This window comes from Suncus etruscus, chromosome 14 (assembly GCF_024139225.1).
Source record: "Suncus etruscus isolate mSunEtr1 chromosome 14, mSunEtr1.pri.cur, whole genome shotgun sequence".
In the NCBI taxonomy this organism is placed as follows: domain Eukaryota; kingdom Metazoa; phylum Chordata; class Mammalia; order Eulipotyphla; family Soricidae; genus Suncus; species Suncus etruscus.
This window is the reverse complement of record NC_064861.1, coordinates 36751501-36766988: the sequence shown is the minus strand read 5'-3', so window position 1 is coordinate 36766988 and position 15488 is coordinate 36751501. Positions and strand designations below refer to the sequence as shown.

At 36.0% G+C, this 15488-nt stretch overlaps 1 protein-coding gene across 1 annotated transcript in view; it reads right to left on the bottom strand.

Annotated features, from left to right (window-relative positions):
- FBN2 (fibrillin 2) overlaps positions 1 to 15488 on the bottom strand; it is a 287333-nt gene that overhangs the window by 207968 nt on the left and 63877 nt on the right. The window contains exon 6 of the mRNA XM_049786704.1: positions 7556 to 7753. Within this exon, the coding sequence (XP_049642661.1) occupies positions 7556 to 7753 (198 nt within the window). The remainder of the gene's footprint in view (positions 1 to 7555; positions 7754 to 15488) is intronic.

Genomic DNA, 15488 nt, shown 5'->3' with positions numbered 1-15488 from the left:
TGAGCGTCACAGGGTGTGGCCCAAAAACCAAAAAAAAAAAAAAAAAAAAAGACTTAAATAGGATATCTATATTTTCTTTGTTGTTTCTGTAGATGCATTTCCTTAATAGTTATAACTCTTAGTATTTATTTCCATATATAGAGGTAGCCTCCCCATAAGATTTTTTTAATCTGCTTAGTAGGAAATTCTAGTAGAAAAGTCTTGCTTGGGATGTGAGCTCAGGTCAAAACCAGAAAATGGAGACTGTATAGTTTGTTATTTTTAATCCCAAATGCACCAGTAATATGACATTGTTTCTTTCTGCATAGGCACACTAAAATGGAGAAATCTTATGTATAGAAAGTTCTTACCAGATAAGGATAAGAACTCATAAATTTTATAGTGCAGGGGTACCTTCCACCCTGAATACTTGTCATGGGGATTTGACCTAGGCCTCAATTGATAGGACATTGACCTTCCAACCCCAAGCCCTGGATCCCAACCTTAGAACTGGCACAGTTTCCTATACCAGCACTGGGAGAGGCACTAATGCCACTCTGGCACCAGCTTGCTCCAGGGTAGGTTCATATGACACCCTAATGACTAGAAAACAGCAAAGACTTGATCTAAAAGCAGCTTGACCTAATGGTGAGATGATATCAGAAGACATTCCATCCTATAAAAAACATCCAAAAAACAAGATCTCTAATTACAGAAGACTGACTACAACAACCATGACTGAGCAGAACTTTTCCTGGGACCAAAAAGAAAGACTTTATTTTTTTTGTCCTAGGATTTGTGCAAAACCAAGATCTCTAATTACAGAGAACTGACTTTAATAACCAGGACTGAGCAGAACTTCTGCTGAGACCATAAAGAAAAACCTTGGGCTTTGACAACCAAAATGCCCAGATCCTGTAGATAAGTCTTATGACAGTATACTTCATGGGTGAAGACACCCTGTATCTCTTAGGCCAAGGGAATTACCTTTCTAATTTACCCTATGTTTAGTGTGCCTATGCAAAAAAACAAATAAAAACGAACAAAAAATCCTGCCACATCTGCCCCCTTTCTTTTTTTTCTTTTAATTTTATTTAAATCTTCTTGATAAGGTCTCCAGCCTTTTTAATAGAACATTTGAACTTGAATCATTGTGTTCTGTCTCATATTTCTATATTTTCCTGCAAATTTAGAAAAGGAAAACAAAAGTGTACGAGACCCAGAAACCAAGTGATCTCAGGAGCATTGACTGGGGAAATAAAAGGTCAGATCTAAATACCCATGCCAAAGTCAATGACCATGATATCATGGGACCCAAACTGTAACAAGCTAAACACAAAATGGACTTGGTTACACTATTAGTCAAGGGGGCTAAGAGTAAAGGTATGGGATGCATTCTGGGAACTGTGATTAAAAAAGGTCAACACTGGTGGTGGGAATGGTCCTAATTCACTGTTACTATATACTTGAAATACAACTGTGAAAGACTTGTAATTCACAATGGTCTCAATAAAATTGAAAAAAAAAACACAATGTAAAAATGTCCCCTGTGTGCCGGAAGTGATAGCATAGTGCATTTGCCTTGCACACAACCAACTCAGGTTTGATCAACTCAGGTTTGATATGGACTCCTTGTACTGCCAGAAGTGATTTCTGAGCCCAGAGTAACCCCTGAGGATGCCAGATTTGGCCCATAATACCACTCTTATGTTCATCACAGCACTATTTTCAATAGCCAGAATCTGGAAAACAACCCAGGTGCCCAACAACATCTACCTGGCTAAAGAAATTTTGTTACATCTACACAATGCAATATACTATGCAGCTGTTTGGGTAAAATGAAGTCAAGAACTTTGTTTATACATGGATGAACACAAATGATTCTGCTAAGTGAAATGACTCAGAGGGAGAGGGATAGAGATAGAATAGTTTCACTCATGTGTGAAATATAAGAAAAATAAAAAGCTTTATTGTAATAATAATAATAATAATAATATCCATAAACTATAGAGATGAAGGCCAAGAAGACCAGCCCATGATAAGAAGCTTGCCACAAAGAGTAGTGAATGCACTGGCATCTACCATGATAATGACAGTAAGATAGAAACAGAATGCCTGTCCCAGAGACTAGCAAGCTGTGTGTGTGTAGGGGAGGAAATGGGGACATTGTTGGCAGGAATGTTGCACTGGTGAAGGGTGGTGTACATTCGACTGAAACCCAATTATGAACATTTCTGTAACCACAGTGATTATTTAAAGAGACTATTTAAAATATTTGAACACAAAAACTTCAGATCTGGGTGGTCTGGTTTTCCTTTGAATTATTTTAGACATGTAAGGAAGAAATCATACCAGTTTCATATAAATTCTTAAAAAAGAGAAGAAGAGACACTGTCCTGCTTATTTTACTGGACTAGCATCATCCTGACTCCAAGGGCATTATGAGAAAGAAAAGCAATATGAGAATGTTTTTCTGGAATAGGCATACAAAAAATTCTTAGCAACTTAATGTTATATTTATATATGTGTATAAAAAAGGCTAAATGATGACTCAGTGGTGTTTATCTATGAATTCAGAATTCTTTGTCAGCATATTAAGAAAAAGAAAACTTACAAATATTTTGTAGATGTGAAGAAGTTAAGTACCTGAATTCACACTTATAGTGATTGAGAAACCTGAGTAAAGAGGGATTTTGAAAATTTCCTTAATTTTAAAAATAAAATAAAATAAAATAAAAAATAAAGTCTAGTTAATATTATTGAGGAAAACACTTTTATTTTTAGATTTTGAATTTGCCTTTGTATATTTATGATTATTTTTCTGACAAAAGTATATTATTTAATTTGGTTTTATCACTGTGATGAACACTATATAAAATATAAACTTAAAGTTTATTAATAAACTTACATTATTTAAATGAAGAGTTTGGAAAATATATCTATTAATCCTGTATTTGTATTTCTGTTGTTGCTACTTGTTGCAGTGAAGAAGGACTTCATTTTGAGGTTCTGTGTGTTTTGGGGATGGTACCCAGGGCTTTGTATATTCAGGGCATATACATTCTACCATTTGGAACTACATAGCCAACCTGTTGCTTTTCATGTACCTACAGAGAATACTTGCATGTGCTTCTAAATTCAAGTTTACTATGGTATTTCTTAAAATATTCCTTTTTTTGTTTGTTTTTAATAATGAATTTTACCAACCCTAAATTAATTCTGAATAGCTGAATAGTCTAGAATACTTAAAATAATGGTTTTATTTTTTCTCCTAGGAAAATACCTTTCAAGCAATTACAAAGTAAGTCTCTAAGGTGACATTTTTTTCTCTGAAGAATTACTGAATCTATTAATAGACAGTCAAAGATGTTATGAATAGTATTACAGGATTTTAGGTTTAGACTCTTCGAATACGAGCTTTAATTGGTTTGAAATATCTAATTTGCATATGGTAACACTTCAAACTTGTACGTTTACCAAGAAATAATGAAGAAATCATTCTATACTATTGTAGGATACATATCCACAACATGATTAATAAAAAATACCAATCTGGAATACATAGTGTGATCTTATTCCTATAAATAGACTGCCATGCTGTGTCTGCGCATAAAAACTAAATTTACAGATTAATTTTATCCTGTCATCTCTTTTCTTTTATGTTCTGTATCTTTAACATTCACTGTACTAGCATGCTATTTTATAATTAAAATTAATAGGGCCAGAGATGTGGGGTCAAGTGGTAGAATGTACGTGCATGAATATAAATATACACATTTCTAGAATCTCAGAGTATAACCCTGATGGCCCCAAGGCACTGCCTGGTTCCTCAGCACTGGCAAATTTGCAATAAAAACAAAGTAGTGATATAGAATTAATTCGTACTGAATTATCTATTTGACTAGAAATCAATTTTCCCAAATCTACACCCTGGGTTCAATTACTGACCCTGAGTAGCTCCTCTTTTTCTCTCTGCAGCAGTGTTGGGTGTGGGCTACCCACAAAACAATGGCATAAAGAAAAAACCAAAACACAATAGCAAAGGTAAGACCTTCAAAGCAGATGTGAACTTTAAATTTTCAAAGCTCCACATACACAATTACCTCTATCTGCCTAGTTCTCCCCAACGCTGACTATACTACAACGGTTCTGTTCATTCTGTCAACTCAGACACGTTTGTTCTCTAAATTCCAGGTATTCTTTAAATTATCAGGTATAGGTATTTGATAAAAAAAGAAACTACCATAAATCTGAACTTCAGACCTTAATTCATCACTGCAGTCCCCATCTATTAAGGTATTGAGAAACAGGAGGCCAGAGCAATTAGTGCAGTGGGTATCGCATTTGTCTTGTAAGTGGGTGAGCTGGGTCAATCTCCAGCATCCCACATTGTTCCCAACACTACAAGGAGTAATTCCTGAGCACCAATGAGTGTGGGCCAAAATGGGAGCAAAATTTAAAAAAAGATACATAAGAAAGCAATACTTATTTAATAAATGAACTTATTCTTTTTGGTATGTCCTCAAATAAACTTTTTCTAAAAGAGTAAACTTATGTTATTAAATATATTAGTACTAGTTGGTATTTTTAGCTGATGTTCAGATATGGGAAGATATGTAAAGTAGAATGAGTTTATAAAAAATAGCTCATTTATTAATTTGTTAGCTAAGGGCTGGTTCTTGTTACTATAATTGTTTATGTTTTAAATCTTATTTCCATCTCATTGGTAAACTTATTTCCATCTCATTCTTCCTTATCTTAATAAATTTCATCATCATTTATTGAAATGTCAGAAGTCAAGGGGATGCACTTGGCATCTACCTCTCAATTCCCTCATAACTTGCTTCTCAAATATTTTTCAGGTCTTCTTCCCTCCACCGTGATCTCAGCCTAGATCACCTTAATCACCTCCTACCTAGACCATTGTAGTAAATTTCTCATTGGTTTCTTATGTACAGCCAGGCCTGTTCTAATTGCTTCCCTAGTAAATCTATCAAAATATCAATCAAGTATAGGTTTGATGTGTATCTCAAACACTTCAGAAGTTATTGGGTGATTTTCTGATCTATAAATGTCTTTTTTTGTTTGTTTGCTTTGGTTTTTGGGTCACACCCGGCAGTGCTCAGGGGTTCCTCCTGGCTCTACGCTCAGAAATCGCTCCTGGCATGCTAGGGGACCATATGGGATGGCGCGATTTGAACCGCTGACCTTCTGCATGCAAGGCAAATGCCTTACCTCCATGCTATCTCTCTGGCCTCTATAAATGTCTTTATTATTATTTATTATTATTGCTATTGGTTTTTGAACACACGGGGCAATGTGCAGGGGTTACTCCTGGTTCTTCTCTCAGATTATTATTATTATTATTATTATTATTATTATTATTATTATTATCATCATCATCATCATCATCATTGGTTTTTTTCGGTCACAATGGGCAGTGTGCAGGAGTTACTCCTGGCTCTGTGCTTAGAAATCACTCCTAGAAGGCTTTGTGTGATCATATGGGATGCTGGGGATCAAACCCAGGTTGGCCACAGGGCAAATGCCCTGCCTGCTTTGCTATAGCTCAGGCCCTATAAATTTATCTAACGAGACTGGGGGTCAGTTGGTTCAGTCCTTTAAAAGCATAATTATTCTGTCTTATGAGAAAAAGACTCGTCTCTCTCTCTTTTGGGGGGGGACACACCCAGCAGCACTCAAGGGTTACTACTAGCTCTGTGCTCAAATATCACTCATCAGTGTTAGCTTATTTTCTATTTTATCTTTAAGAATTTTTTCAGGTCTTTGATGTTTTTTTACTTTAAGTATACATCAGATTTTTTTTACTTCTTTCACCTTTTATTAGTTTGTCTACAGTATATAACAGGTCTGTGAAATGCTAATTATTTTTCTCTCATTTGATTTGTGATTTTCCCAATGCTTAACCTTTATAACTGGATTTTTCAGTTTTGATATGTTTGTATATGTATATGTATAAATGTATAACTTATTTACTTTAAGCTAGGAGCAATCTTAATGTCGTCTTCAATTTCTTTGAGTTCTAGAACTCAGCTTTTTTTTTTAAACTATCATTAAAGAACTCTAACAACTGAGCATTTTTTCTAAAGAATAACCATATTGGTTTCATTTCCTTGAGATAAGAGAGGCGCTTATGAACTGTGTATTTATTTGCATGACTCTTCTTTGAAGCCTATTCATATGCCATTTCCTTATGTTCTTTCCTCTTTTTTTTCAGTTTTTATATGAAGGCCTACTCTCTTTATTATTAATCTGTAGTGGGGTCATTTGTGCTGAGGCAAGTGTAGGCAGAGCCAAGAAGAAATGCTTCATTTCAAAAAGCTCTACAGAAAACTCTGCCTGAAACAGCCTTTCACCAAACCGAGATACTTTTTCCCTGTTCCCAGTGTGTGAATTTTCATCTTTCACGAGCTGGTGTGTCTCTCATCTTCTGCCATTTAATACAATACAAATTCTCTGGGTTGCTCAATAGTGGTTTCCATTTATTTTCTTTCCCTTAGGGAAATGTCTGTACTAGAAGATCACGTATCAAGAATCTAGCAGAGGTTCACAAACTTATTTGGCCTACTGAACTCTTTTTAAAAAAAGAATGAAAAAAAGAAAGGTAGAAAGAAAGAAAGGAAAGAAAAAAGAAAGAAAGAGAAAAAAGAGAAAGAGAAAGTGAGAGAAAAAAGAAAGGAAGGAAGAAAAAGAAAGAAAGAAAGAAAGAAAGAAAGAAGAAAGAAAGAAAGAAGAAAGAAAGAAAGAAAGAAAGAAAGAAAGAAAGAAAGAGAAAGGAAGAAAGAAGAAAGATAAAGGAAGGAAGAAAAAGAAGAGAAAGAAGGAAGAAAGAAGAAAGAAAGGAAGAAAGAAAAAGAAAGGAAGGAGAGAGAAGAAAGAAAGAAAGAAAGAAAGAAAGAAAGAAAGAAAGAAAGAAAGAAGAAAGAGAGAAAGGAAGAAAGAAAGAAAGAGGAAGGAAGGAAGGAAGGAAGGAAGGAAGGAAGGAAGGAAGGAAGGAAGGAAGGAAGGAAGGAAGGAAGGAAGGAAGGAAGGAAGGAAGAGGATATTTATCCCGGGTATTTACTTAGGTCTGTAGTAGAATAGCAGTACCATCTGGGTGAAAACTGTTGGTGCACATCCTCTGATGGAACACAATGCTTTAGCTTGCATTTTACTCATGTTCTACACGCAGGAGTTTCCTCTTATTAATGTTTGGGGAACCATATAGGATGCTGATATCAAACCCAGGTCAACCGTGGATGAAAAGGCACATGTGAAAGACAAATTTGACCATAGGTGAAAAGGAAATGTTCACAAATGCCTTTCCTGCTACCTTATCACTCCAACCACTCTAACTTGCACTTTATTATCTTTTCTCCACCTTCCATTCATTTTCCTTCCTGATTATGTTAAGATTTGAACTAAAATGATTCTTTATTTGGTTGAAGATACATTTCTAGCCAGGTTTGTTCATGTGGCCTCTTTGGTGAGCAGCCTAGGGTTCCTGGGGAAGAGTTCCTCACTGTGTGCAACTGCAAGACACCAACCTAGGTACACAAAGGCACAACTGACTCACCCTGACACGCTCCAGTGCGGATATTGGGGATGAAACCCCTTCTGCAAGGCTGAGGTTGGGCAGGACACATCTCGCAGGGGTGGCCCCATGCCCGTCCAATGGTGGCACAGCACAGAGTCTTTGTGCAGACGATGCCTGTCAGCTGTCCTTGACACATTTGGTTATTGACTTGAGTGAAGCATGGGCCAGTCCTGTAATCTGGAATATAAAAGAGGACAAGAAGAAAGGCTTAATCATCACACCCAATCTTCCCCTAATGCATTCACATGCATGAAACAAGGTTATTTATTTCTTGGGACCACAGAGCCAGGAATACAAAAAGCTAGAGTTTCATTTTGAAGCTTCATCATTTTTAAATCATGACAAATGTGTTACAAGACATCAATGCATTCTACACTAAACCTTTATTTTAAATGGGTGGCTCAAGGCCTGTATCTGGGACACAGATGTGTTTTCTTGGCATTTCTAAAGTTTTGAAAGAATTTAGATTGGTAGCCAACATGAAATTTGCGTTTCTGGATTTTCATAAAAAATAGGAAGTTCTGGCCATACTGCATGGCAGAGGTGGAAAAAATTGGGCCTTGTCTTGGACACCATGGTCTCAACCACCCCTGTTCCCTGTATTCTCTACTCAGGGGTAATCCCCATGAATATTCCCAAAGGCATCTGCTTCATGACTCCTGTTCATATATCCAAAATTCCTTTTTCTAAGTAGGCAGTGAAGAAACCAGAAAATCAAAATAGAAACAATAAAGTTGTATTCCTTCCACAGTACAAATGTAGTTGGGCTGTCTAGATTATCTATAAGCATTCAGTTTGAACAATTTGATCTCTGTCTCCATGATAGTCTGTTTCAGTCTCTACATAGATCCTTAGGAACATGAAGGTACTAAAAGTTATTGCTATAAATTATTTCTAGCTCCCTAATAGCTGCTCACTATACTATGGCTGTACTGTTTGTTGTCTAACTTTCTAGCAATGATGGTGATAATAAAAACTTGAGAAAAATACATTCATTTGTAATTTAGAGAAAGACACTTTCACTAAGAACAACCCAATTTCAAACCCGAAGTATCTCAAAGGGCAGCCTGAGGATCAGTAACATGCATCACCTGGAAGCTGGCTAGAAATGCAGACTCCAGAACCACTTTAGCATCAGTGAAGAGGAATCTGCCATTTTAAAAACCCACATATTCATACACTAAACACTGAGGCTGACATACAAAGAACTCACAAATTGATACGGAGTGTTTTTACTCTATTCCTTTTTATGTTAAAGTATAACATTTTTACATGATTAATAAAACCTTTTAAGCAGAACCAAATATTTAGTTTTTGAGTTTTTGTTAGAAATCTGAGCAAAATCATTTTCCTGAATTTATCATCTCACATTTGTGATAATACTGGAACAGAAACATGTGAAAAAGTGCCCCTACTTCACAGAATTTATATGCATGCAGTTTATTAACTTTAGAAATGCAAAATGATAGAATTTGCTAATCAATTCTAATGCAGATGACTCAATCTATTTGAATGAGAAAGTAAGAACTTTTATTCTAGGTTTTCTTCAAGGATAAACCAATATCACATTCAAAGGTATATGAGTTAATATTTATGGCCACATTTTTGTTTGTTTGCCTTTAAGCAACACCAGTGGTGCTCAGGGCTTCTGGTTCTATGCTCAGGGACCACTTCTGGTGGGATTGGGGAACCATATGACATGCCTGCGATAAAATCTGGATCAGCTGTGCATAAGACAAATGAAATTCCCTACCCACTATACTATTGCTCTTGTCCCAAGGGTAACTTTTCATAATATATACAAGATAAATAAATTAAATGATATAACATAAATTTTTAAATGAGAATATAGAGGGCAGTAATTTATATACTTCAAATGGCTGAGAGCAAGCATTGAAGCCCAGGTTTGTTCCCTGCCACCCCATGGTCCAAGCATCACCAGGAGTAATCCCCAAATACTGTGTAGTCTTAAAACCCATGAATGTAAGGTTCAATAAAAAAATTAAATGAGGCACTAGAGAGTCCTAGATGACAAAAGCATATGTAAAAATCTCATAAAATTTAATTTTTTAAAAAATAAGATTATTACATAATTATTAGCCCCTTATCTGATGGGTATTGGGTGAATAGTTTCTCCCACTTGGTGGGTGGCTTTGGTATCCTGGACACTATTTCTTTTGAGGCGCAGAAGCTTCTCAGATTAATGTATTCCCATCTGTTTATCTCTGCTTCCACTTGTTTGGAAAGTGCAGTTTCCTCCTTGAAGATGCCTTTAGTCTCAATGCCATGGAGTGTTTTACCTACGTGTTGTTCTATATACCTTATGGTATCAGGTCTGATGTCAAGGTCTTTAATCCATTTGGATTTTACCTTCGCACATGATGTTAACTGGGGGTCTATGTTCACTTTTTTACAGGTGGTTAACCAGTTCTGCCAGCATCACTTGTTGAAGAGCTTTTCCCTGTTCCACTTAGGATTTCTTACTCCCTTGTCGAAAATTAGGTGACTGTATGTCTGGGGAACATTGTCTGAGAACTCAAGCCTATTCCACTGATCTGAGGGTCTGTCTTTATTCCAATACCATGCTGTTTTGATAACTATTGCTTTGTAGTACAGTTTAAAGTTGGGGAAAGTAATGCTTCCCATTTTCCTTTTCCCTAGGAGTGCTTTAGCTATTCGAGGGTGTTTATTGTTCCAGATGAACTTCATGAGTGTTTGATCCACTTCTTTGAAGAATGTCATGGATATTTTTAGAGGGATCGCATTAAATCTGTATAATGCTTTGGGGAGTACTCCCATTTTAATGATGTTAATCCTGCCAATCCATGAGCAGGGTATGTGTTTCCATTTCCAAGTGTCCTCCCTTATTTCTTGGAGCAAGGCTTTATAGTTTTCTTTGTATAGGTCCTTCACCTCTTTGGTCAAATTGACTCCAAGATATTTGAGTTTGTATGGCACTAATGTGAATGGGATTGCCTTCTTGATGTCCATCTCTTCCCTATCATTATTGGTGTATAAAAAGGCCATTAATTTCTGTGTGTTAATTTTGTAGCCTGCCAATTTGCTATATGAGTCTATTGTTTGTAGAAGCTTTTTGGTAGAGTCTTTAAGGTTTTCTAAGTTGAGTATCATGTCATCTGCGAACAGTGAGAGCTTGACTTCTTCCTTTCCTATCTGGATACCCATCAGATAAGGGGCTAATATCCAAAATATACAGGGCACTGACAGAACTTTACAAGAAAAAAACATCTAATCCCATCAAAAAATGGGTAGAAGAAAGGAACAGACACTTTGATAAAAAAAAAAAAAAAGAAATACAAATGGCCAAAAGGAACATGAAAAAATGCTCCTCATCACTCATCATCAGGGAGATCCAAATCAAAACAATGATGAGATACCATCTCACACCAGAGATTGGCACACATCACAAAGAATGAGAACAATCAGTGCTGGCGGGGATGTGGAGAGAAAGGAACTCTTATCCACTGCTGGTGGGAATGCCATCTAGTCCAACCTCTATGTAAAGTGATTCGAAGATTCCTCCAAAATCTGGAAATTGAGCTCCCATTCGACCCAGCTATTCCACTCCTAGGGATATACCCTAAGAACACAAGAATACCATACAAAAACCCCTTCCTCACACCTATATTTATTGCAGCACTATTCACAATAGCCAGGCTCTGGAAACAACCAAGATGCCCTTCAACAGACGAATGGCTGAAGAAACTGTGGTACATATACACAATGGAATATTATGCAGCCATCAGGAGAGATGAAGTCATGAAATTTTCCTATACATGGATGTACATGGAGTCTATCATGCTGAGTAAAATAAGTCAGAGGGAGAGAGAGATGCAGAATAGACTCACTCATCTATGGGTTTTAAGAAAAATAAAAATCATTTTTGCAACAATCCTCAGAGACAATGAGAGGAGGGCTGGAACTTCTAGCTCACTTCATGAAGCTCACTACAAAGAGTGGTGAGTGCAGTTATAGAAATAACTACACTGAGAACTAACATAATCATGTGAATGAATGAGAAAACTGGAAAGCCTGTCTAGAGTACAGGTGAGGGTGGGGTGGGATGGAGGGAAATTTGAGATATTGGTGGTGGGAATGTTGCACCGGTGAAGGGGGTGTTCTTTACATGACTGAAACCTAATCTCAATCATATTTGTAATCAAGATGTTTAAATAAAGAAAAAATATTTAAAAAAAGATTATCACATAAAGTAAAAATCAAAATACAACGAAAAAAACCTCTAAAGTAATTTTTTAAATCAATCTTATTTAACATTCTTTAACATTCTATTACTCCAAAGCTAACTTTCAACCAAAATAGATCCTTCTAATCTCCTGCATAAGAGCAACAGATGTGCTAGCCTCAAGACATTATTTTAGAAAGAAACAAACAAAAAATGAGAAAAGTATTTTTGTAAATACATGTAACTATGTCAATCATTTGACATATGAAATTCTGAGCATGTAAAATTTCTAATCAAATGGAAGAAGGCCTACTTTTCACCAAAATAGAAACAACTTTTTTTTTCAGATCTATATACATACACATAGGTTCATATGTATAATTTTCCTGGCTCTAGTCAACTACTACTGCTACTAGTAAGCTATACCATATCACTTAAATTTGTCTTTCAGAACAATTTATACAAATAGGAACACATGATGTATTTCTTTTTTCTTGTTTCTTCTCTGTAATAAAATCTTACTGTAGACTATCCATCAGTACCTTCAATCTTTTTAATTAACTAACAGTATTTTACTACATGTATTACCACATCTGCTAATCTGCATTTGTGAAACTGTACGGTGATTATAGGCTTAACAATATTTTTTTTGCGGGGTAGATTATTTGAGTCACACAATTATGCCCAGAGATTACTTTTCTTTAAAATAAAAAAACCCTTGAATATCTTTATTTATTTAATTTTTTATTTGTTTTGGGGCCACTATCAAGTTCTTGTGCTTACTTTTTACTCCTACTCTAACTCTTTACTTAGGGATCACTCCAGGTGGTGACTGGGTGACCATATCAGTGCAGGGAATTGAACCTGAGTTGGTCAAATGCAAAGTAAACACCCTACTTTCTCTTTATTTACTGAGATAAACTATTGCTGCAGTCTCCCAGAGCTCACACTTGAATTTGAGTTCTAGTATCAATCCTGATGGTATTGGGAGGCAGAGGAACCAGAGTTGTTACTGGTGATAGAATATTTGCAAGGCAAATACTTTATCTCTGTACTATCTTTTGGTCCTAGTAGACCAAACTTCTAAGAAAGTGTCAACATTTTCCAAAACACTGTCACCATTTTATATTTTTACCAGCAATGAAAGCTACAATTCATTCATGCCCTGCTAATATTTCCATAATTTATAATAGCCTTTGCTATCATTTTACTTTAAAAAGAGCATATATTTGGAAAGTTTACAATCTCAAATTCTGTTGAAACATCTAGAGATTATAAACACAATCTGAAAACCAAAATGGAACATTAGTGTTAAACTGACAATTAGACTACTTCGTCTGGAGAAGTTTAAAGATGAAAGAGCCCTGTGGTCAGAGATTTGTGGTAGCAAATTAAATCTGGAGAAGATTTCTTTTTTATTGTAACCAATGTGAATTACAAGTCTTTCACAGTTATATTTAAGGTATAAAGTGACAGTGAAGTAGGGCCATTTCCACCACCAGTGTCATCCTCCTCCACCCGTCCCCAGTATGCATCCCATACCTCCCCCTGAAGAAGATTTTAAGATTTTGTTAGTTATTTTGTCCCTGAGAATTTTATATTTTCTGTTTTGTTTCATGGAAGAGAAGAGCAATTCTGTTAAAAAATTAATTTTACAAGTACTGTTATTTACAAAGTTATTTACAGTTGAGTTTTAAGCAATGTTCCAGCACCAATCCCACCATCAGTGTCAACTTCCTTCCACCCCAGGTAACCCTCTCTTACCCCATCCTCACCCAAGCTGCAATCTTGACAGGTGCCTTTTTAAGTATAGTTGTTAGTTAAGTTTGGCTCCTGTGATTTCAGTGTTGTTGATTCTGTGGTTTGAATATTTAGCACTAGCATTGCTTAACACCACTAATTAATTCCCATGATCCCTAGCCTCCATAGCTTCTCATTTGTGTCAACGAGAAAAGCAATTCTAAAAGGCAAAAATAAAGATTCAGTTGAAAGGGAGGGTTAATGACAACAAAGAATATTATTTCTAGTAGGTGATCTTGAGGAGTCAAACAGTTTAAACAGAATTTATGGGGGAACTGTCCTTAAAAGGGAGAATAAAGAATTTTCCTGTGGGAATGTTGCACTGGTGATGGGTGGTGTTCTTTACATGACTGAAACCCAAGCAACACAATCATGCATGTAATCAAGGTGTTTAAATAAAAAATATATTTAAAAAAAGTATTTTCCTGTAACCCAACGGAGGAAAGGCAGGAAGCACAGAGATACGGGATAGAGGAAAGAAGCAGTATTCACTGCAGCCCTTCCACCTTTCCTTGTAAAACAGGGGTGTGACTAAAGGTCTTTGAAGAAATCCACTAGGGTGTCACATATTTGGGTCTGACTGAAAAGAAAAGAAAAGGTCCTGAGGAGACTGGGCAAGGGAGCTAAACTGTAAATTTGGTGGATTTCCAAATGACTCTTTTGTGTTACTGCAGGCGAAGATGAATTGATTGTGAGACCTATCTGTTCCCTAGATTTTCTCAGCAGCTATAGGCAACTGAGAGGCTCAGACAGATGTTCAAATCCATCCAATGTTAGGGTTCTGTCTGTCTGATATGAAAAAAAATGCATTTAGAATAGCAAAGTATTTTGGTTACTGTGACATAACTTTGAAATTATAGACCACGGAATTTATTCAAACTTAAAAAATAGTGGACAGGGAGATTCAAGAATAGATGAGTTGGAAGATAGATAAGTCAACAGTTGTTTTCCCTTCTTTGAGGCTCCAGCCCTGATACCCACATTCACAAAAATATAACTTCAAAAGTAGTGGAAAGCAGAATACAATGGATTCCTAAGAGACCCCACATAAGAGAAAATCATCACAATAATACCAACATATCAAATATCCAAGTGGCTATAATATAATTTATTTAACTATTAGTATAATGCAAAAGTTAGAATTATTTGCATGAGGTACCATCATTAACAATATTTTAAAGCATATAAAATCAATAATTTTCTAAAAAGTAGAATATAACTGCATAAACTGTGCACTGTATAACTTAAAGGGTGTTATCTACATGCTCTGTATCATAAATGCCAATTAGTGCTATTAAATGGGAGGTTGTGACAGACTGTATATACTCTAAGAGTCCATCAAACAATATCTTAAAATCCAGAATTGTACTCAGCTCTACATTAGCATATAAACAGTAGATCATAAAAATACTGGAAAATGTAGGATTCTGCATCAAGTTTCATCATCTTTGGACTTAGGAAAAGAAAAGAGTATCATTTTCAGAAATAAAAAAATGGGGCAAGGTCATGACTCAATGGGCAGGAGACCAGGATTTTTAGTAGAGCCCCATATATGATCCTGGCTATGTCATAGTCCCAAGTACAGCCACAAGCAATCCCTGAACACAGAGTCAAGAGTAATCCCCAAGCACAGCTAGGTCTGTCCCCAAAATAAACACAAAAAGGAAGCAGGAAGCAACTTGTAATCAAATGATCACCTTATGTGGGAGCTGTGACATGAATGAGTGCAATGAAAAACTGAAGTATGTGCCATTGAGCATGGTCATGTGCCATCTCCTCAAAGTAATGGGATTTATTGGACATATAAATTATAAATGAGGTTTAGTGTGTCCCATTACATTATAACTGAAAACCCAAAGTTTTCAGGTTTCATCTGAAATCTCTATTCATAATATACAACTGCAACAT